Raw genomic sequence first — 22,745 nt, 5'->3', positions numbered from 1 at the left:
TGGTTACACATTTGTAATTTCAGTACATTTGAAATACATGCATTTTTAAATATGATATTAAAGCACATCAAAATAATAATCAAGTACTTTACTTTTTACTTTACTGTTCTTTAGTTTGTTACTTAACACATCAAAAAAGTACTTTTAATCGGATATTATTACCACACACAGTATACTTTGTGTGCACTGAATTGTGCTAAAAAACAATAGTGTTCTCTCTTAAGTACAATTAAGTAGCTTTTTATTTCACTAATATTATATTATATTATATTTATATACTTTTAAGATTTGAAGTATATTACCATGCTTCTTTTTTGACAATATGTTCCTATTAAACATATTTAATCAGTTGTCAGCGTAAACAAAAACACGCATTCTCTTACTTAATGATAATATACTAAAATTTCCAAGTCCAAAATTAAATTAAATAATAAAAGTATTATTTATTAGTGTAATAACTTGATAAACACATAATGCAGTGACATATATTTGACAAAATAATATCCAATCAAATGCGATTAAAAATAATTATTAATTTATAATTTGTGCTATAATATTATTTATTGATATTTTTAAGTAGATTTTTTTATTACATTTTCAATTGACTTTTCTTTTTTTTCTTTTCTTTTTTAGTAATTGTTTAATGTGCTTTTGTCATTTATATTACAGCATTTATTCATATTTTGAATTACCTTTTATTATTACATTTTTAGTTGATTTTAGTACTTCAACTTATTTTCAGTTAATTGCCAAGGCAAAACTTTTTATATTCTAACTCTAATATTTATATTCGATCTCAGCTTTATTTAAATTTTAATGAAAAAACTTTTTAATAGTTTCTGTTTTAGTTAACAATAACAACACTGCTCCTGACTTATCAATAACCAAGAAAAAAAAACCTGTAATTGCAGTGTTAGTGCAGCTTTCAAAGGATGCAAAAAACGAACCTAATTTGATTTTACTTGCTCAAAATTGGTTAAGAATATTTAAAAAAATCTATTTTTGTCATGCCACAAAAGCATTTTGAAGTGAACTGAAAACAAATTATTTTTTTCGTGTCAGCTAGGTGATTACCCTAATTATTATGTCAGTAAAATATGTATGAGCATGCCTCAAAGCATGAGATATTAGCTGACTCACATTTGTGAATGACTGACTGAAGATTAATTGTTCATTGCAAATACATGAGAAAACACATTCATTTGATCAACTAAAAGAATTTAGCATTCAAGAGCCGGTGGACCAGTCAATTTTTCAACGCAATGCCCTCTGTCAACCAAAGTCATGTGTCAATGGAATGGACTCATTAATATGTATGGAAGAAAAGTGCCATTTACACAAGGACTTCTGACAGTATAAAGCCACCTTGAACTGTAACACTTTAGCAAACATTATTTTTCTTGCATCGCAAACTAATGCTGCTGTGTCATCACATTGCTATGATCGGCTTCCCATCATTAATTCAAGAATATTTTCACTTTCCATAACTCACCTTCTCTTTCAATAAAGAAATTGCTGTGTACTTAGACAATGATGGACGGTATACAGGTATAAGAGTGACATCTATTTGGGACAATTGATTATCTGGAATTTACTCCATGTGGTTTAGTTCACATTGGCTTCGTTTAATGGAACTCTTGGCAAAACTAGTTCTAACAGACTTGATTAATGTGTGAGCATATGCACAGGAAAAATTGCAAAGCCCTTTACTTTGCAAGCGTGTGTAGGCTACACACACTCCCTCACTTCCTGTCAAAATAACAGAACGGTGGGTGTTCTTTTGTGGTCTTTACAGATAAATACCACCGGCTGCTTTCCTGTCATCAGAATGAAAGGAATGACTTCAGACGACTAACGCACCCCGGTGCGTTTGCATGTGAAAGCCTGCGCATCATATCCTCTCATATCCATGTGTAAAAGATTAGTTCAGGCCAAAAATCAACATTAATGTTCTAAAATCGGTCTGCTGTCATTTCTTTCCATAAAGAACAAAAAGAAAATTACATTAAACTATCATAATGCATGACAGTTCACAGTGAATATGTCAAAAAGAACCATAAAAGCTGTCCACATGGCTTCTGCAAGACTTCTGAAGTCATAAATCAATGAGGATCTTTGCCCAGAAGAAAGTCATAGAGGTTTAGAACAATATCAGGGAGTGAATAATTCACACTTCTCCTTGATTAAAGCACCAAACTGACTTCTGTAATGCTTCTGCGTTGCAAAATTCTGTGTTAAAGTGTAAACCTCTGATGTCAAATTGGAGGGGAAAGCACACCAGCGCCCTTCTGAAGAATGCACTCATTGAGGGCTTTTGTTCGGGTTTTCCTCAGGTCAAAACAGACAATGTGAGGATACCACACAAGCCCAAACGCAGGGATGCAGGTGCCTGAGGAGAGCTTTCTGTTTAATTAAAAGGCTTGGCAGCTAGGTCAGCATGTGTTTTATTCTAATTAACAGCAACGTGCTCAAAACAGACTCAACACGATTACATCTCTTTCAATAATCGTGTATGGCCCTAAATGGCTCATAACACAAATTGGCACTAACAGAAAAAGCATCATAGCATTACCATGTTTTTTTGAGCCAGTATTGTGGTGGTTTGGAACAAGTAAAATTGTATATATTTTTTAAGGTTTATATACACTACACTACAGTTCAAAAGTTTGGGACCAGTTAGATGTTTTCTGCTCGTCAAGCCTGCATCTATTTGATCAAAAATACAGTAAAAACTGTTATATTGTTAAACATAATTACAATAAAAAAAAATTATATTCTTATGATAGCACAGCTGAATTTTCAGCAGCCATTACTCAAGTTTCAGTGTCTCATGATCCTTCAGAAATCATTCTAATATGCTGATTTATTATCAATGTTGGGAACATTGGAATAATTATTTGGAACTCTTTTTTTTGGCGGGATTTTCTTTGATGAATAAAATTAAAAATAGAAATCTTTTCTAACGATATATACGATTTAAGTTTAGGGTCCGTATATTTTTTCTTTCTTTTTTGACAGAAATTCATATTTTTATTCAGGTTTTTGTTAAAAAATTATTAAATGATAGTAGTGAGTGATAGTAAAAGCTTTTTACCATTTCAAAGGATTTCTATTGTGAATAAATGTTGTTTCTTGATTGCCACAAAAAATATTAAGCAGCACATAAAGCCATATAAAATATATAATTGAGAAGCAGATCGATCCTATATTATAATACTTATATCATAATACTGCGAATGAACTTGAGCACAATCTACCATATTACAGAAAATTCATGCTTATTAGTGGGATTTGTTATGAAAATGTTTCTAATATTCAGCAAAGCATTAAGTTTATCCTCCCTTTCAATGTCACTGAGCTTAGGCCAGTGTGAAAGAGTCAAACAAAGAAATGTCAACATAATGTATCAAGTGTATTTTTTCTAAGGGCTTTTGGCGTGGAGTTCCCAGTTTGGGTTGGATTCTCAGGAGATTGATTTCAAAAGCTTGTGAGAGGCCCCTTTTTCCCACTGAGTGACTAAGGCCTCGTGTGTGGTAGCTCAATGGCCCTAATCCAGCTTTGATAACTGCCCCCTGCATTCAAACACTGAGAGAGGGCCAGAGCGACTTCACATCCTGTTAATTACCAACTCCTCCATCAGTGCGCTCTCACAAAAGTTCCCCGGCCTCTTCGGCTGCCCCAGCATGCCTCTTAGCCTTGAGATTTACAGGTACTTTGAGACAAAGATGCCCTTTCCACGCTCGCAATGACGGCTGACCCCCCTCCGGAGGGGTGGAGGGGGTTTTGTTGTAAAGGGTGGAACGTTTGACAACCAGTTTGGTGAAAGTTCTGTGTTGAGATGTCTATGATAGGTTGTAGTGTGTGTGAAAGGTCAGCAGGTCGGGCCTCGGGTAAACGGTGTCGTCACGCTAGGTTAACAATAAAAGGGCACTCGCGGTGCTCTTCGCTTTAGAAGCAGGATGGATGGTATTGCATACCAGCACCACGTCGCCCTCCAGAAAAAAACTACAGGTCAAGAATGTGCCATCGGCCACATGTGAGGAAGAACAGAAGCAACGGGAGGCTCAAATAATCTCGAGTCATGCTCGTTCGCATTTGGCAAAAGCATTAGAAGCAAACGGGAAGGTCTAAGTGGGAGCGAAACCACTCGACATGGTGGCATCTTCAAGCTAGATTGAATTCCAACCAAGAAACTAGTAGTAGAGCCAAATTCTTCTCCTAACGTCTGTCGCTGCCACTGCGAATTACGCAATAACTCGCAAGCCTCCAAGCCAGAATTCGGTCTCAGCTGATGGAGCAATCCAACAGTTTTTCATTCTTTCTTTCAGCTCTGAGAGAATGAGAGTCAGATGTTTGGGGTTGGGGGAACGATCTCTCCCACCCACCCGGCTGTAGCCTGCAGCTGGAGGCACTGGTACATGTGCACTACATGGTGACAGGAAGGTGAACATTCCCCCCTTCTTGCGTCACTGGCCAGCAGCTGCAGGAGCGAAGGAAAAAAAGCGTCCTGTGAAACAGCGTTTCTTGAGTGGATCTTTGCCCGTGTGGCCATGGAGATGGGAACTTCCTGTATGAGCTATGTCAGAGCGTGTAAGCAGACTAGCAGATATCGCCACTGATCTTTTGTTGCTCTGTTGGGCACCAAAGGAACCCCACCGTCTCCTCCTCCTCCTCCTCCTCTTCTCTGCCCGCTCACGACAGTTCAATTTCCTGCAGGCATTTCACTCCAGCAACATTTTTCATCTATCTCCTTCAGACTTTGGTTCCCAGACGCTACCAGGCTCTCGGGTGAAAGGGTGGGTCCGCAGTTGACACTTCCTGACTATCGCATGAATCTCTGCCTTTTCTTTTTCAGCACTGGAGGTGGGGTTTCAAACAAAAGCCTTTTCAAATGGATCTGCATCATTAGATGGGCTGCACAATGGTGAGGAGGGGCCAAAAAAGTCAACAAATAATTCATATCGGCCTCTGTAGTCTAAGGGCTAAAATGCAGGCCCAAAAGTACAAAGAGTGGGCTAAGGTTGTGAGCTACAGTGGAAATACACGGCCTGACAGCACATGAATTAATGTGACTGGCTACTCTTGTAGTCTGTATAGCCACCACATGCCTAAATCATTTATGCACACTGCAGGTTGTGCACTAAACAGGCCAAGAACGATGCCGGAGCAAGACATTCCAACATTTTCCTCTGAGATCCCAGCTGGGCCACTTAATTTAAGCAGTTTCCTTTGCAAAAAAAAAAATAAATAAAAAATTGTGTACACAACAGATACTTGTTTGTTGACTAGGCCTAAACACACAGAGAAGCGAACTAAACAGTTGCACTACTTTCAAGTGTGGTATTTAACTGTTGACCCACATTCCAAGACACTTAATATGCATAAAATAAGCATCAACGAGTACATAAACTCATTTGGTTTAATTCATTAAAGTTACTGTCATTCTTCTTAGTGCAAAAACAAAGCTTAATTCTATGTAAAATATGCTCATTATAGGTCTTATTCTAAGATATTTTATACAAAGCTATTTGCTTTCCACAATTAATGGTTAAATTGTGTGCCAAAAACTTATATGAGTACAATTCCAATTGATCATTGCAGCGCTAAGAAAGCAAATGATGCATGGTTAAACAGTAATTTTTCTTGCTGACGAAGTTGGGCTAGTAGTTCTTGTGCAGCAAGCATTTTCACTGGCCCACCAGAAAAGAATGATTGATTTTTATTTGTCGCAATGTATCTTTCTTTATATTTATTTAATGTCGAAATGTATTTATTTTTAACGTATTTTAACCAGCTGGTTCAAGACAAATTAAAGACCCAAAAATAGTAAGAAGATTGTTAAAATAGTCCATGAGTCAACAGTGGTTCAACCTTACGCCCATTCACAGCGTTAATGCTTGACAGAGTGCGTTTCTGGTGCTGACACGACAGTCATAGAGCAACAGCCAAAGTTTTTTTTTTTTTTTTGGTGTTGCATGAACGCAATTGCCTAGCATCTGCTCCAGGATATTTTCCTGAGGCGATCTGATTGGATGATGCCTGCATTTGGCGCTTAAAAAGTTTTCAACTTCTGCCATGAGCAATGGACCTAACGTGACGCAACAGACCCACAATTCATTTCACAATGCTGGACATCACTCCATTCAAAGTAAACGAGGTGTTGTCGCGGACGCCCCCAATATGAATGTGGTGTTAATGTGATGGTTTGGAACAAAAAAAGAGTAAGTATAATTAATGACATAAATATATATATATATATATATATATATATATATATATATATATATAAAAATACAAACATGTGCATGTGTATAATTAAAAAAAAAAAAAAATTATATTTATGTATAATATAAAAAAATACAAGAATATTGAACGAGTCAATCTCGGCTCGGCTCGGTGTTCATCTTCAGTTCTCTCTTCACAGCAGTTCAGTCAGTGTACTGTTTGAGTAAATGAATTACTCCAGGATATTGGTTTGTTTAAACTCAGAGGGACTGTCAGACACATTAAAAAAAGTTAACAGCTTAAGTCATTTGTGGATTGATGCTTATTGGAGACGTGAACCATTTCAAACGATTCAGTTCGATTTGGGGAACTGGTTCAAAAAGATCCGGTTACATCGAATGATTCGTTTTCGAACCGGAGATCACAAACTGCTTTGTTTTAAACTCTCTCACAACAGACACGGCAGAAAAGACAATGCTGAATAAAGTTGTAGTTTTTGCTATTTTTGGACCAAAATGTATTTTCGATGCTTCAAAAAATTCTAACTGACCCTCTGATGTCACATGGACTACTTTGATGATGTTTTTATTACCTTTCTGGACATGGACAGTATACTGTACACACAGTTTCAATTGAGGGACTAAGAGCTCTCGGACTAAATCTAAAATATCTTAAACTTAAACTTGAATATACATCTATAAAGCAGTTTACGTGAAACAAATTCCACCTACAGGGATACAGGGTAACACTTTAACCAGAAGTTCATCCATCTAAAAAAGTAGCTCACATTTATTTACTGAATAATCTTTTACTGGAAAACATTTCCACTTTTAAAACATTTAGTACAATGACCCAACAGTCCATTGTAAGTTCCTTACTATAAACATGTTTTTGTTTGTTTTTACAAACTGAAGGAAAACTCAAGTCGAAATTATTTTCCTCCAATTTATTTTCCTTGGTCTAATAAACATTTAGAATGCTGTGACTATTTACCCATTGAAAGGAGTCAGTGCTCAAATCCTGACCATGTACCGTTATGAACTCTAAAGCCTAAAATAATAAAGAAAACAATAACAAAAGAACTGACTTCTAACCCACAAGCTCTCTGTTGTACAAGCTGATAATCGTCATGCCATGTCAGTGGGCCAATAAAAAAGATGGGGCGTGAGAAACTATCATGCTGAGCGTTCAGCCAAGAGAGGAAGACTGTAGAAGAACACAATAATATTTCTCTTATTCTGGCCACGCTGGGAGGAAAAGAAAAACAAGTCCCTGAGAACCCATGAGGAGCTGTTAGGGAAGTGAAACCTGAGCACCTTAAGTACGTCTGAACCAGATGAGGGCAGTTATTCCTGGACTGGTGTTGAAAGGAGGTGGGGAAGCCAGGTGGGGACCTTGTGGCCCCAGACTACCCCTTTGGGACCTGACCGCTACACTCCACCCTGGTAAGGGGGCGACTGAAGGTAACGCTGCTCCAGTGTTGGAGATCGCAGCTGGACGGATCAACAATCCAAGCATAGGTCAGCATGTCAACCGTTCTCGCACTGAATAATTGAGGAGCTCCGGACGTCAGGGTGTGTTATTATGGAACAATGTTGCCTGGTGATATTGAAATATTACCACCAGAAGAACACGACAGCAATGTCCCCATGCTATTCTTAAACTGCTCAGTCAACAGCCGGCGTATCATCAGATATCGGTCATCAGATTAGCGACATAATATGTCTAACATAGCTTTAATCTGGGAGGGGCACAGAATAATTTCCCCCTGAAAGACATTCTTACCTGACACTTTTGGGTCAAATTTTAAACATAACCTTACCAGAGAAGCAACACAAAAAGCAGGTAGAGGTAAAAAAAAAAAGGCAGGGTGGGCCAGAGTATGTGGTTAATGCAGTTCTGTAATCAAACCACTCCAGATCTTTTCTTGGTTTTCCCACTTCTTCCTTTTTCCTTGCTGCATGCATGCTCAGAATAGAGGACCAGAATTAACTATAATATACAGGCCTACTATGGTATAGCTTGGGCTGTTTGATATAGCCAAAAAAAAAATCATATTATACAATATCAATATTACTTTCATACCATTATTGTGGATTTAAATGCATTTTGCATGTTAGATAAAAAAAGTAGCTAAAATAGATTAAAAGAAAAAGTTTTTGTTTTGCATACCTATTATTAACATATTGGCTGTTTATTAGTACTTATAAAGCACCGGGTAATCTTTGAAATCCACCCCCCCCCCATTCTACGTTTGTTTGTTTTGTCCTCTCTGGATATTGTTTTATAAAATGGTGTGTAATGTAAGGAGTTTATTAAACAAATCAAGATTGAAATTAAAATATATTTGAAAATTAAAATCTGAATTAATTGCAAAAAAAAAAAAAAAAAGGATTGGTGCTGCACTATAGCACATGGAATTTGTATTAAAACATAAATTAACCCTTATCACCTTTGCTCTTTGCTATCGCTATCGAGCCTCTGTCAATTACATTAAGATCTTCCCCTTTATTCAAAGGAATCATCCGTAATAGAACTGAATATAAACTATCATTGTGTGCGAATGATTTTGATATTGTATATATCTGATCCTTCACTCTCTATCCCTGCTGTTTTGGGTATTCTGGAGAACTTCAGCTCTTTTTCAGGTTATAAATTAAATTTGGAGAAAAGTGAGTGTTTTCCCATTAATACGGCGGCATGTCATATGCAACAGTCAGATTTGCCTTTTCGATTTAGTCCATCAGGGTTCAAATACCTCGGTGTCAACGTGACCCGTTCTTTGTCTAGCCTTGCTTCTGCGAATTTCACTCCCCTTATCTCTAAGATTACAACCAATATTCAAAGATGGGGTAACCTCCCCCTTTCTTTAATCGGCAAGATCAATGTTGTTAAAATGAATATTTTACCAAAATTTATATTCTTATTCCAGTCAATTCCTCTTTTTCTGCCAAAGGTTTTTTTTGACGCACTTGATAAGTTAATTTATTCTTTTATTTGGGGTGGAAAACCACCTAGGATTTGTAAAACTCTACTGCAGAGATGCAGACTTCGTGGGGGACTAGCATTACCTAATTTTTTTAATTACTATTGGGCGGCTCACATTCATAAACTTTGCTACTGGTTAAAATCCCCCGGATCCTCTTGGTGTAAATTGGAACTATCATCCTGTAAGGGATCTTCTGTACCTGCTTTACTTTATACCTCTTTACCCACAACACTTTCTCTATATACCGATAATCAAGTGGTTCTTAACACGCTCAAAATCTGGTATCAATTTAGACGACACTTTAAATTTGTAAATGGTTCTTCCTTGGGTCCTATCAATGACAACATTTCCTCCATCGATTTCGGATTCGACATTTTCACTGTGTTATGACAAGGGTATTACACAATTTAGAGATTTATATGTAGACGGTGTCTTCGACAGTTTTACCAATTTGTCATCTCGCTATGAACTCCCTGTTAGTCATCTGTTTCGCTATTTTCAAACTCGTAATTTTGTCGCTAAGTGTTTCCCTAATTTCCCGTCTTTACCTCCAGAGCATTGCTGGGAAACCATGCTTTCATTTGTCCCTCATAACAGAGAGATCATTTCTAGGCTGTATGACATTATTTTAGCTTTTAGCGATGATTCAAATGACAAACTTAAGTGTACATGGGAAAGGGAACTGGGAATACAAATTCAGGAGGAGTCCTGGGAACAGGCCATAGAGAGGATACGTTCTACCACGACTTGTGCTCGTCTTGGACTTATTCAGTTTAAGGTCTTACATAGGGTACATTTCTCTAAACTTAGACTATCTGAAATATATCCGGACGTGGAGGACAAATGCGATAAATGTCATGGCTCACCTTGTCATCTTAGCCACATGTTTTTTTTTTTTGTCCTGATTTGAAAGATTTCTGGCTGGGTTATTTTAATATTATGTCCTCTGTTCTTGGGGTTAATCTCCAACCTTGTCCTCTGATTGCTATATTTGGAATTCCTGACCCCTCACTTGTACTTAACCCTACACAAAAGGACATCATAGCTTTTACATCTTTACTAGCAAGGCGCTCTTTATTGTGACACTGGAAGTCAGCTAAATATCCTTCTGTCTCCCGATGGCTCAGAGACGTCATGTATTTTCTAAAACTTGAGAAAATTAAATACACGTTGAGAGGATGTACAGTCAAATTTTTCCATAAATGGCAACCTTTTATTTTTCATTTCACTGATTTAGTGGTACTACCCAATTGGATGTGTGCCTTTTTTTTTTATTGTTGTTGTACTGTTTGCATTGCATAAATAACCAGTAATATGTGTGTTGGTCGTGTTGAGCCAAGGGGGTGGGGGGGTTGTTCATTGTTCATTATAGTACTCTGTGATCCATTGTAATTATTTTCTCTTAGAGGGAGAAAAAAGGAAAAAAGGGGGGAAGAAGGATAAATTGTATCTGTGAATGGAGATATTGTATTGTTTTGCTTTTCCCAATAAAATTTGGTTTAAATTTGGTTGTATGACATTCCTTAAAAAAATAAAATGGTAATAATAATTCAATGTGATGTTTTGATCAATTGTATCGTGACGTTATTATTACTTTGAGAAATAGATTTCTGTCACTATTCTTCAGATCACACCAAATTTTGGGGCGATTTGTCACAAAGACCTTTGAGTTTTAGTCTGTATTTGCCAGTAGCTTCCAAATGAAATCATAAAGTGAGATTCAGTTCATGTGTAGTCTCCTCATACAGCGAGATGAGACGATCAACATCATGGACTTATTTTCTCTGATAAATATTGATATGGATTATTGCCTAGCTCTAGACATAGTTAATATAAGAAGCAAAAAACACAATGTGTACTGAATAATGAGGAAAATGAGAAATGCTTGGTGTAATTAGCATTCACAGTATCACTTGCACAAAACCCTAAACCTCTACCCACCAAGTCGGCTTTGCTTTTCCCTGCAGGCCGCGGTCAGTTTTGCCAGTTCCTCGTACTTTGCAGCCAATTGCCGCTTGCCGTTTTGAAGGTGAGGACGATGTGAGAGGCTCTCTTCTGCAAGACTCCGGTTGGTTACTAACAAGGTTTCCCTCTCCAGCTCGAGCTCCTGGAACTGAACACAAATTTCAATTATTCATACCTCAAAACACACACACACAAAAACAGAAAAAAAAGACTGATCATCTTTAATACCATCTAACCCCAATCAATCAATCAACCAATCAATTGGACATTGTTCATTTATTATGTTTCACTGTATGAAAAAGAGCAAATGTGATATTATAATGTCAATGTGTTGTAACCTCTATTAAATAACTGTAAATACTGAGGTAAAAAATGTTTATACTAGATTAGTTAAGTTTGTTATTATTGTTACTTGGTGTTGCAAGTTTTAGCATATTGCTAGCGTTTTTTACATTTTTGCATGTTACTGTCATGCTCCTAAGATATTTAAGCATGTTGTTAGTATGTTTTAGCATGATTCACCATGACAGGAATCAGGATGTGCTGTTGCTTGTCACAGCTGCATCAGATATACAAGAGATAGCTATAAGCGAATTTCGTTTAATCACATAGTGTTTAGTTAGGGGACAGTATTACGGTGTTTTTCCTTCTGCATATTGAATGAGCATGTTTCACAACTTAGGTTTTTTCTTTTACTCATTTGGAGCAGATGAACCTTTGCTTCAATGTAATCTTGTGTAGACGCCGTTAAGAATGCAGCTCCTCAAACAAGATGGCCATCAAGGACGTCAGGAATGCAAGAACACAGAGAACTCGAAACATTTCTTTGGGACTCATGAGCGAGTCGGAGTGAGTGTGAATAATGCAACTCAATACATCAAATTCCTCAGGGGTCATATTAGGTTAGGTTATTATGCCAGGCATAGAATCCTTGAACGTGTCCAAGAGAGATTGTATGAAATCTAAAAAAAGAGAAAATATCAGCCTTCAGTTTTACATTAGCGTGATTACATTAGAGGATTTTAGCTAATATGTTTGATTTGCAGAGAAAAGCTCCTTATGTTTCATGAAAACACTGCGGATTGGGTATATGGCCCACATCTGTGTGTGAACAAAGACATTTAGCATTTAGATGAGTTTACTAAGACTTTAGGCTAGGAAAAAAAAACAAAAGCAAACAGCATGTGAATGAATGATATGCATACATTCAAAGCTATAATTGTTCTCATAATTTTTTTATTTTTTTGCACTGGAAATTCAAATAAAAAAAAGGCATACTTTATACTTTAGTATTTGGCTGTGTTCATTATTAAATCTTTAAAACAAAATATTAAGTAAACTGCAGAGATTGGGACCTGTACTGTATACATTTCCCTTACCTTAGAAAAAGTTAGAAAAGGATCCCTATATAATTTATAGCAGTAGCTGAGAGAGAATTTCTTTCATACAAGTGAAATGTATCAAAAGAATCACAAGTGAATAGATTTTGGTAGTCATTTAAATTTAGGGCTTGTGAATTGGGAAATGAATATCAATAAGCAGTTCTTAAGGTTCTACTTAATTTATATTATAGTAGTCATTTTATCTCAAGGCCCAATTCATGACTTTGACGGGAAGGCTTACAGCTCAAGGTCAAACCGCAAGCAATATGAGAGAAAAAAATATTAAACACAGGATGGCAACAGAAATAGCAATGTCAGAGATAAAGACCTCATTCACCACAACTTCATTCTGTCTGAACGACACTAAATATTGACATTCAACTATATTTTTATAAAAGCAAGTTGATGTTTTCCAGATGAGAGCGAATGAGCATTCTTCCAATGATTTGCCGTGGAAAAGGGGACATAGCCTGGAGCGTCAATAAAGACAATGCTCGATTAACCAACCGTCTCAGTCTACCATGCGTTGCTTGAGTACAATAAAACAAAGTCCCAAACTGGAATGGCTGCTGGACAAATCTGTCCACATATCCCTGAAAAAAAGTGCCATTATTCGCTCTGACCATCCTGCATGACACGGCCCAAGACCATTCTCTAACCATGGAGGGAAAAGCAGAGCCACGTCCAAACCAATGTCCTCATGGAAAGCATTCGCAAAGGCCCAGACATCAGTCGAAACCACAGACCCCTACTTTTACTGTAAGTGAGGGTTTGGGTCATAACAGAACTTGATTTTTCTTCTTCTGTTGCTGCTATGAATATTAACTGCCAGTTTTATGCATTTCAAAACTTGGGGAACATCATGAAGGCTGAGCGTGCTTAGTCAAGCATATAAGAGGATTAATGATTCATTCGCTCGACGAATATGAGAATTTCGCCTCCTTTCTAAATGCTGTGTGAGACCCCCAAACATGGCGCTGATGTTCCCACTGGTGGCACATTTATTACAGAATCTATCTAGCTAAGAGCGAATGTGAGAACGGCAGTCCCCTTTGATCAAGGCACTATCTTCTGAAGACGACGAAACTGGAATACTTGAGCTGCTTCGAGAAACTCAAAAGAGCATACATGATCAAAACGTGATTAAGTTTATGTGAGGTTCTTTTTGTTGGGAAACAGCTTCAAACCCCTCGTTTTTAAGGTCAATTGCTTGATTCAACTGTTGACATAATTGCTGTTTGCATGGGGATGTTCCATCAATGCCTCAAGAGAGTGGGAGATGACTGAATGTTTCTCCTCAGAGACAACTTCAATATAATGGCGGTGCACAGAACGAGCACATCATCATTTTCAAACTAAAGCAATATTATATACAGTCTAAGCAAAGTAATTGTTCAGAACTAATGCCTCATCAAACGCAGATGGAAAACGTCAAGCTGTTTTTTGATCACATAATGCTAAATGATTGCAAATGACATGCATTAGCTCTGCATGACGAATGAAGCTGTGAAGAGTAAAATGCAAACACATGAGATGTCTGTGCTGTCCCAGTTTGTCACCATTCAGTTCTTTAGGGCTGAAAACTTCATTTAGGCCCAAGGTTTGGGGTTTGGCCCAAAGTTTTTCTGGGGTTTGCACCAGTACACTCTTAAAAATAAGATTTGTTTATTGGAATCAATGGTATAGAACCTTTCGATTACACAAAAGGGAAAAAGGTTAGTTGAAAATGGTTATTTGAATTATTAAAATGTAACAAAAAATTTGATTTTTAAAGAACTGTTCAATGAAAATAGTTATTCTATTGCAATGCTACGAAAACCTCCTTTTTTAAATTTTATTTTTAAAAGTGTATAGATGTTTTTGCAAGTAAACATATTTAAATTTAAATAAATAAATACATTTATGCATTTAGCAGATGCTTTTATCCAAAGCGACTTATAGTGCATTCAAGCTAACATTTTTTACCTAACATTTATCCCTGGGAATCGATACCCACAACCTTGCGCTGCTAACACAATGCTCTACCACTTGAGCCACAAGAACGTTATAAATACAATATATTTAATTTATATATTTTACCTATGCCCAATTCAAATGGACCAGTAGACTATTGGCTTTGTTCTGAAACAGGGACTTAAATCATTACAGTTAAATCATTTTCTAATTGGTTCCTTTGGGAGCATTTCAAAGCGAAACCATAATGGGGTTTATGCAGTTCACATGTGAATATACCTGTCCTCTCATTGGTCAGAGTGCACCTCTATGCTCCGGGATTATGCTAACAGTGTCAAGGTTTCATTGGGATAGCATTCTTGCAATGCACCTGTTTCTGAAAATTGCAATTACTCAACATTTTAAGATGAATTGCTTTCTTTGGATATGTAATGTTCTCACCAACAGAATCAGACACTGTTGTAACATTTCCCATTATGAATTATGATACAGCTTGGATAATTGGTCCATTGAGTCGAATTGCTTTCTTACCACAACCAAACCACTCAAGAGTTTTCAGTCAAGCCGAGACCACATTGTTCAGCCAATCTTGGAGCAACTGGTTTGGAGCAGATCCGACCATGATTGCTGTGTCCATATACTTCTAAACAAACTAAACTAAGAGAGAAAACATGCCAGGTTTCTGAACAAAAGCTCCAAAAGAGCCAATTGTGTGGGGTTCTCACCTTAATGAATAGTTGGAACAGTCCAACATTAGCCAATCAAGTGTCATGTCACCACATAAATAAGGAACTATATAAACACTCTCAAAAATAAAGGTTCTTTATTAGCATTCATGGTTATATGAAAAATCTTTGACAAAAACAAAAAGCTTTTTTTTTTTTATATATTCTCCTATGGCATTGCTGCAAAAAAACTAATTTTAGAACCTTTGTTTTTACAGTAAGAGTTTAGCATTTTTCATAGCTCAGGTAATTTGCTCAAAATTGGCTGCAGAACTGAGCAACCATTAGCAAAAAATGACAGATCAAATCACATACGTCCAAATAACTGCCACTGAGATGAAGAGAAATGCTAATGGAGAGCTCAAACCAGGTGTTATAGACCTCCTTGTTTAGGCCTAAAACATATTAAGTCTATGAATCATCTAACTATGCAAATTTGCATTCCAGAATGTGTCAACACCATCTGAGGTACGATATGCATTGCATTCTCAGCATTCTGAGGCATTCTGTTCTGGTCATTAGCGTAATATTTCTTTTCTATGGTCAGTTTTCAACTACATCGCTCCTTTGAGTACTAAAGTCTGTTACCGCTATGCAAGAATAAACGTTAAGCATGTACAATGGGACCACTTGATTCAGTGGCCAAAGCATTCATGCCTGCATAGTGTTAAGTTTCCTACCATTTATCTTTGGTTTGAGGGGTTGGTTATGGTTAGAATTAGGAATAGAGTTAAGGCTATGATCTTTTGATAATGGACGTGAATCCAGGAACCTGTCCTACTTGAGTAAATCATAAGGTGCAATTAACACCACAAATTAAGCTTGATGCATGCTACTTTTTTATGACTGGACTACAAGCTCTCAGCTTTCATTAACTGTTTCACATTACTGCAGCCCACTCCGACGGGGGAAGCATTTCCATGGTTTCACAGCAAACAAAGAGCACACTATCTTTCCACTTGAAATTTGGGAATCTATTAAAAGACGATACAGATGTTGTCGACCACTAAATGAGGGTATGATCAGTGAAGGATCGTTTAAATTCCTACAGAGCTGTTTTGAGGATCTAGACAAGATGATAAATGGCTTGGGTGATGAATTGGATATGGGTTGTCATAGATTTTCCTACAGTTCTCACTCATAATCCAAAGTATGGCTCCAGCAGAGACGACGTGCTTCTTATCTCTCCTGCAAACCTAATCCATTTGCACTCAACACGCAGAAATTACACTCACTCTGATGCTCTGCCTAACAATTATGCCTGCTCAGCGGGACTCAGTATTCATGTCATCTTTTTTAACTACACATGGAGGTCAAATCTTGAATATTTATCTCTTTCTTTCAAAAAAGAGCCATATATCCCAAAGCATGCTGTGTTAAATATGCATAACTGTTAGAAGTTTAGATAGGCGACATGCCAGTTTGCTTGTAAAATTGCTAAAAAAAAATCCAATATAGGACAACAGCAGCTTTAACTCTTTCATTTTTGGTCACACTTTCAGGACTCTTGAATTAAGAAGTTTGGCGAGACATCAAAGCTTCTTCCATTTAGAGCTAGCTAAAAGGCTTCAGTTACATCCAGAGCGGATCCTCCCTATATCCAAAATACGCAAGTTGCGTTGGGGCCCCGAAAAACCAGGGGGCCCCCTTGCTCTCAAAGATGTTTTAATTCTAGTTTTGTTTTTTATGTTATGAAAACATGAATGATCATTTCTTTTAATGTAGTGCGCTATCGCCCTTTCGATGTGAAAATCAGTCAAATCATGGGATGTGAATGTCGTACAATCTTGTTTGAGATTTAACAAACGAGTTGAAAGCGTACTGAACCACGGAAGAGATACTGTTTCTCGAGCACTTTCCGCGAGCGCGATTTGAGACGGAGTGAAATATGGACAAATGCGTTTCATTCATCCATTCATAACCAATCATACCCAACTTAATCTTTTTAGTAAAGTTTTAGTAATTGTATGTGCTTTTATTATTCATAATATATTTGAATTTATGTTTAGTTTTAGTAATTTTAGCAATTAAACTTGAACTTGTTTTGTTTCAGCTACTCTTCAAGACAACAATTCTCTTTTTTAACATTTTTTATATATTTTATTTTATTGTATTTTAGCTTTATTTTAACTAAATACAAGTTATTTTTAATAGTTTTATTCTAATAAACAACAGAAACAATGAGATGGAAAGTACATTTTAAGTACATTTTAGTATCTATTAAAAACCGGAATTAGAATTATACACTATACAAATGACCACAGTAAAAACCATAAAACTCTCAATTTGATTTCACAGGGTCTTTGATTTGAGTCTATATATATTTATATCTTTTTGCTGTTGTTAGTTGTGGAGTTACAGGAGGCTCCCCTCACAACTGATTCCAATTTTTTTTTTATTATGTTGCCATGATTTATAACTTTACTCCAGTTAACATAAAAATATACATACACATTTTTTTTATGAATTCACGAAACAACTTAACCCCAAAACCAACAATTATACAGAGCTTTCTTTTAGTCATCTTGTCAATCGGACAACTTGCGTAAAAATTATCTTTAAGATTACTGGAGTATCTCTTGCAAGAATTTTTTTTTTTTCAGTCTTTCAAATTTCACTTTTAAATCAGTGTTTGATATTTCCTCATACCTAAATGCAACATTTTCTAGCACTTTTTGAGTGTAAATTGTTTCTACACATTTTTAATTATTTATCTATTTGTTAACAGTACATGCAGCTCATTAAGTTTTAGAATACAGCTAATAAAGCGACCAGAGCATCTCTTTAAAACTTGCATCTCTTTGAAACTATGCAGTTTGTTGCCTAAAACAAATTCATCTGAACATTTGCAACTCCAGGAAAAGATGTGGCTTATCTTGGAGAGGATGTAGCGCTTTCATACCACAAAGACAGCTAAGACACATGGTCTTTCACATTTCACAGGGCCATGATCAATCTTTTAGTTACTGGGGCATATTTCAGAGGAACATCTGAGTGAGTCCTGAGGCTCTTTCCCTCTCTGGTTCTTAGTATTCCATAGTGCTGAGTCTGCCGCATGCGTCATAAGTCACCCAGAGCCAATAACTGTCCAGTCCAGTCCAGCCCCTGTTGGTGTGCATGTCTTTCACACTTGTGGTTGGATAATGAACATTCTGAATGTGGAGGGAAACAGCAGGGTCGTTGGCGCATGTTCTCCACTATCTATGTTCTTTGCCAATTTCCTCTCTCTCTTGCTGTTTAATGCAAAATGTAAAAGTCCTGGACCTACAGAAAGCATTTTCCCTAAACAGGAATTGACACAGACTATCCATATCCGCTTGCAGCTGCCTGTATGTCTGTTTATACACTGTGCAGATGCAAGTCCTCTGGAGACCATGTGGGCTGGATGATACAATGGTCATAAAACAAATATATCAAATCAAATGCCTACAGTCACAAACTGGAAAATACCGGACTGAAATAGTTCACCAAAAATATAGTGAAACTTCTGTCATTATTTACTCATCATCAAGTCATTCTAAACCTGTATGACTTTCTTTCTTTCAAAGAACAGAGAAGGAAAGTGTTTACTTACAATGAATGTGGTACAGTGACTTTCAAACCTCAATGACTAAAGCTCCACAAAAGTATCATGAAATCATGAATCAGTCGCGTGAATGAATCATTAAGAATCAATTTCAGTAAAAATAATTCAAAAGAACAGCTGATTCACAAATTGCTGGTTTTATAGCTGATCCTTTCTTATTGTGTCCTTCCAGAATGTTTCTCTGACCAAAATGACTTAAATATTTTTTAAGTACCACTAGAATATACACCATTGGTCAAAAGTTTGTGGTTGCTGGGATTTTTTTTTTTTTTTTTTTAAATACTAATATTGTGAAATATTTCAAGAATTTAAATATTTCTCCAATTGTTCTCTATTACTCCAGTATTTGGTATCGTATGATCCTTCAGATATCATTCTAATCTGCTGATTTTGTGCTAAAAAAAAAAAAAAAAGATATTTTGGATGAATATGATTTCAGGAATTTTGATAAATAGAAAGTTCAGAACAGCATTTATTTGAAATGGAAATATTTTGTAAGCTTATAAATATGTTTATTCATTTTATCATTTTTTATTGATTTATACAACATTTGGCTGAGATACAACTATTTGAAAATCTGGAACCTGAGTGCAAAAATAATAATAATTATGAAAATCGCCTTTAAATGTATCCAAATCCTTAGCAATGCATATTGCTAATCAGAAATTTAGTTTTGATATATTTATGGTAGGAAACTTACAAAATATCTTCATGGAACATGATCTTTATTTAATATGCTAATGATTTTTGGCATAAAAGAAAATTCAACCATTTTGATCTCATACAATGTATTTTTGGCTATTGCTCGAAATAAATATGCAACTTATGAATGGTTTTGTGGACCAGGGTCACATATATACTGTATATAAAATATTTAAGCTATGCCAAAAATGTAGCAAAAAAAAATACTGTAAATAAATTCACACTTGTTCCTTGCAAGCTGCCACTGAATAACAAACAGACAGCTTCTCCCCAAACTCACGCCATTGTTTGCACCAATGAGATTCAACATCCAAGCTTAAGATGTAGTTGTTTTCAACATGTAAGCAATACAAAACAGCAAAGGCAGACATCTACATGATTAATGATGGCTGTACACATTAAGCATGCAGCGTATGTACAGTACATTAAGACCATCTGTTTAGTCCGAGATAGTTTGGCTTGGTCAATAAACCATGAATGACCAAAGAGCTGCTGTTACTGATGAATTCAAGGAGTAAGTCTGACTCTCTCCTCTGTATCCCTAATGAGCACATAAAGTTAACCATAAAGGCCGTCTCATTGCTATTCATAGGAAAGAGCACAGCTTGGGTATTACAGAGCCTTTTTCCATTTAGTAAAAACACCACAATCTCTTGTTAGGGAATGACGCTCATGCACACGAGAGCAATAACTGTATCCAGAGCACAAAACCATTTTGACCCTTTCATTGAGGTTGCCCTTGGAGACCTTGGTGTGTTAATAGATTGACCTGTTTTGTGATGGGAATAGTGATGGGCCTCACTGATCACAAGTCATTAGGAGTTTGACCTCAACAACCCCAGCGCATATCCCTCATGCACAGCCATCAATAAAGACCATCAATCCATAAGATGCAGTAGACAGAGGATGCATCTGTATTTGCAGTTATTTGTGTTAGTATAATTCTTTTTTTACTACTTCCCTCTGCTGTTACAAACACACTGACCATCTGTAACCTATCTAATGTGGCAACACTGCTCAGTTTTTAGGGGACAGATCAAATAATAAAATACTAAGGTGTGTATATATAATTTGTCCAGGCTGCTCTTTTACATACAATCAATGTGAATTGAGAAAGAGACTGTCAAGTTTCATAAATGACCAAAAAGCACTGAAAATGACAATGCCCATAAATGTGGTGTCACTTTCATATAGTCTTCTGAAGCTAAATGATGGCGTTCTGGACAATCTTTCTTTTTTTAATGTGTCGTATATACATTTAAAGTCAGTGATGCCTCCTTTGGTTCTCACATGTCAATTGTGAACAAGTCTGAACATGTGCAAGAATGAGATTTAAGAATCCTAGTGTAAATTTCGCTCCGTTTTTCCTCCACAGACTTTGTGATTGGTACAATTTCGGTCATTTTCTAAACTTGACATCCTCGGTCCTGGTTCACTTTCACTGTTGCTTAAAGAGCAGCCAGGTTATCTCCTGTTGTGTGTCCACAAATAAAATAAAGTCTAGTGTGACATAAGGAACTATTCCTTTAATTTATTAGTATAAAGTACTGTGCATGATGCGTATATCACATTTTATGAAGACTGAGGTTGTATTTATGACCTCGTGCAAACATATTTATCCTTATATTTCAAATCACATGTTCAGGCTTCCTGAAGGCATGCGGGGATCTGGTATCAAACTACAGCAATTTAAGTCTCAAATGTCATATACAGTGACACCGGATCAGTCCCAAATGAGAAACGGATTTCTAAGCTGAAAATGAATGGTGCACCTTAGGAGCTCTCATATAACCTCGCTGTTTCTCAATACACAATAATCTGAGAGAGAGATTTTATAGCCTAAACACGGTGAGCTGGAAAATATTACAACCATACGAAATGCATTTCAAATGCATTTATAGAAACAGAATACAAAGAAGACTTACTGCATTACAATAACAGCTTGAAATGCAATGAGTGATATTAAAGAGATGATGTACAGTCAGCTGCTCATTATTGTGACTCTCACACAGTCTATATGGGGGAGGGGCATCTATACATAATATACATATATGTGCATTAACTATAAGAGCTTTTGGAAAGAATTTGATCATTTGTTTAGTACAAAGCTTCAGCTAACAAAAACAGCCCATTACATGTATTAAAAAAAAATTACTAATAAAGTCAAATTAGAGAGAGGGGGCGAGAGAGAGAAACATAAACAACATGAATTACTAACAATAGTAATTTATATATTATTAATCACTTTCTGTGGTGCAGGATTTGTTGCTTTTTACACAACAGTGAAATATGCAGTTGAGGAGTCAGTCAGTGTATATAATGTCTGAAAATGTTACATTGCTTAATGATGCGACTGACCAATCAGAATCAAGTATTCCGTAGACTTGCGTATTAAAACTTGATTTTTACATCAAGGGAGGGAAAATAGCCTTTTTGTTAACACTTTTATTCTCTGGCAAAGCTGTAATGGGAAATTATGTTAATATGTGATGCAGCATATTACTAAAATTGTTGAATTCGTTATTAAGGCTACTTTTAATGCAAAAAAAAAACTTTAATGTGCCAGTAAATATTTGGGAAAAGATTCCATTAAGAAACATTGTCTGTACAAAACATTAGGCTTTTTTTTATCAAGTAGATGGTGTTTGTAGTGTGTCTGCAGTGCAATGGTCTGCAGCGCTGTACACGGTACACGATGTATGTGACGGCGTGTAATGCATATAACACGCTACACAAATCACACGATCAGTTTCATATGTGTGAATGGAATTACCTACAAGTACATCAGTTGATCAGAGAAAAATGACAAGCATGCAAAGAACCAGCCTGTTAATGGTCTAGACTCTGTGTGTGTGAACGGAAGAAATACCTTTTCACTGAGTCGCACGATCTGATTCATTTTTTCTTCATCTTGTAGGAGCTCTCGTAGTTCACTGCTATTGAGGACCCTGTACCCATCTGGGTAAGAGTTCACGTCCCTTTTCTGGGACATTCTTGTCCCCGTGAGGCGCACTAAACAACTCCGTTTGCCAGCCATTTAACTTCCATTTTGCTCACGCTCGGCACCTAAAGCACATGAACATCGGAGCAGCTCTCATCGGCAAGAAGGCGCTCCAGGACTGACTGTATGCGAAGACAATGCACGGAAAGATTATGGCACACGTTTACAGATTCCTCCAGTTCCGCATTCCACCGCCAGGAGGCGCCAAAACCGCAGC

The 22,745-nt window shown here is 36.6% G+C and overlaps 1 protein-coding gene across 1 annotated transcript in view; it reads right to left on the bottom strand.

The window, feature by feature from the left end:
* The window catches only part of vps37d (VPS37D subunit of ESCRT-I), a 34,382-nt gene extending 11,645 nt beyond the window's left edge, over positions 1 to 22,737 (bottom strand). The window contains exons 1-2 of the mRNA XM_052557562.1: positions 22,397 to 22,737; positions 11,156 to 11,327 (exon numbers count right to left, since the gene is read on the bottom strand). Coding sequence (XP_052413522.1) covers positions 11,156 to 11,327; positions 22,397 to 22,564 — 340 coding nt within the window. The 5' untranslated portion in view covers positions 22,565 to 22,737. The remainder of the gene's footprint in view (positions 1 to 11,155; positions 11,328 to 22,396) is intronic.
* Between the last annotated feature and the right edge of the window lie 8 nt (positions 22,738 to 22,745).

The sequence above is a fragment of the Carassius gibelio genome, chromosome B5, assembly GCF_023724105.1.
Source record: "Carassius gibelio isolate Cgi1373 ecotype wild population from Czech Republic chromosome B5, carGib1.2-hapl.c, whole genome shotgun sequence".
In the NCBI taxonomy this organism is placed as follows: domain Eukaryota; kingdom Metazoa; phylum Chordata; class Actinopteri; order Cypriniformes; family Cyprinidae; genus Carassius; species Carassius gibelio.
The sequence above is the reverse complement of the archived record's forward strand: the minus strand, read 5'-3'. Positions and strand labels throughout refer to the sequence as shown.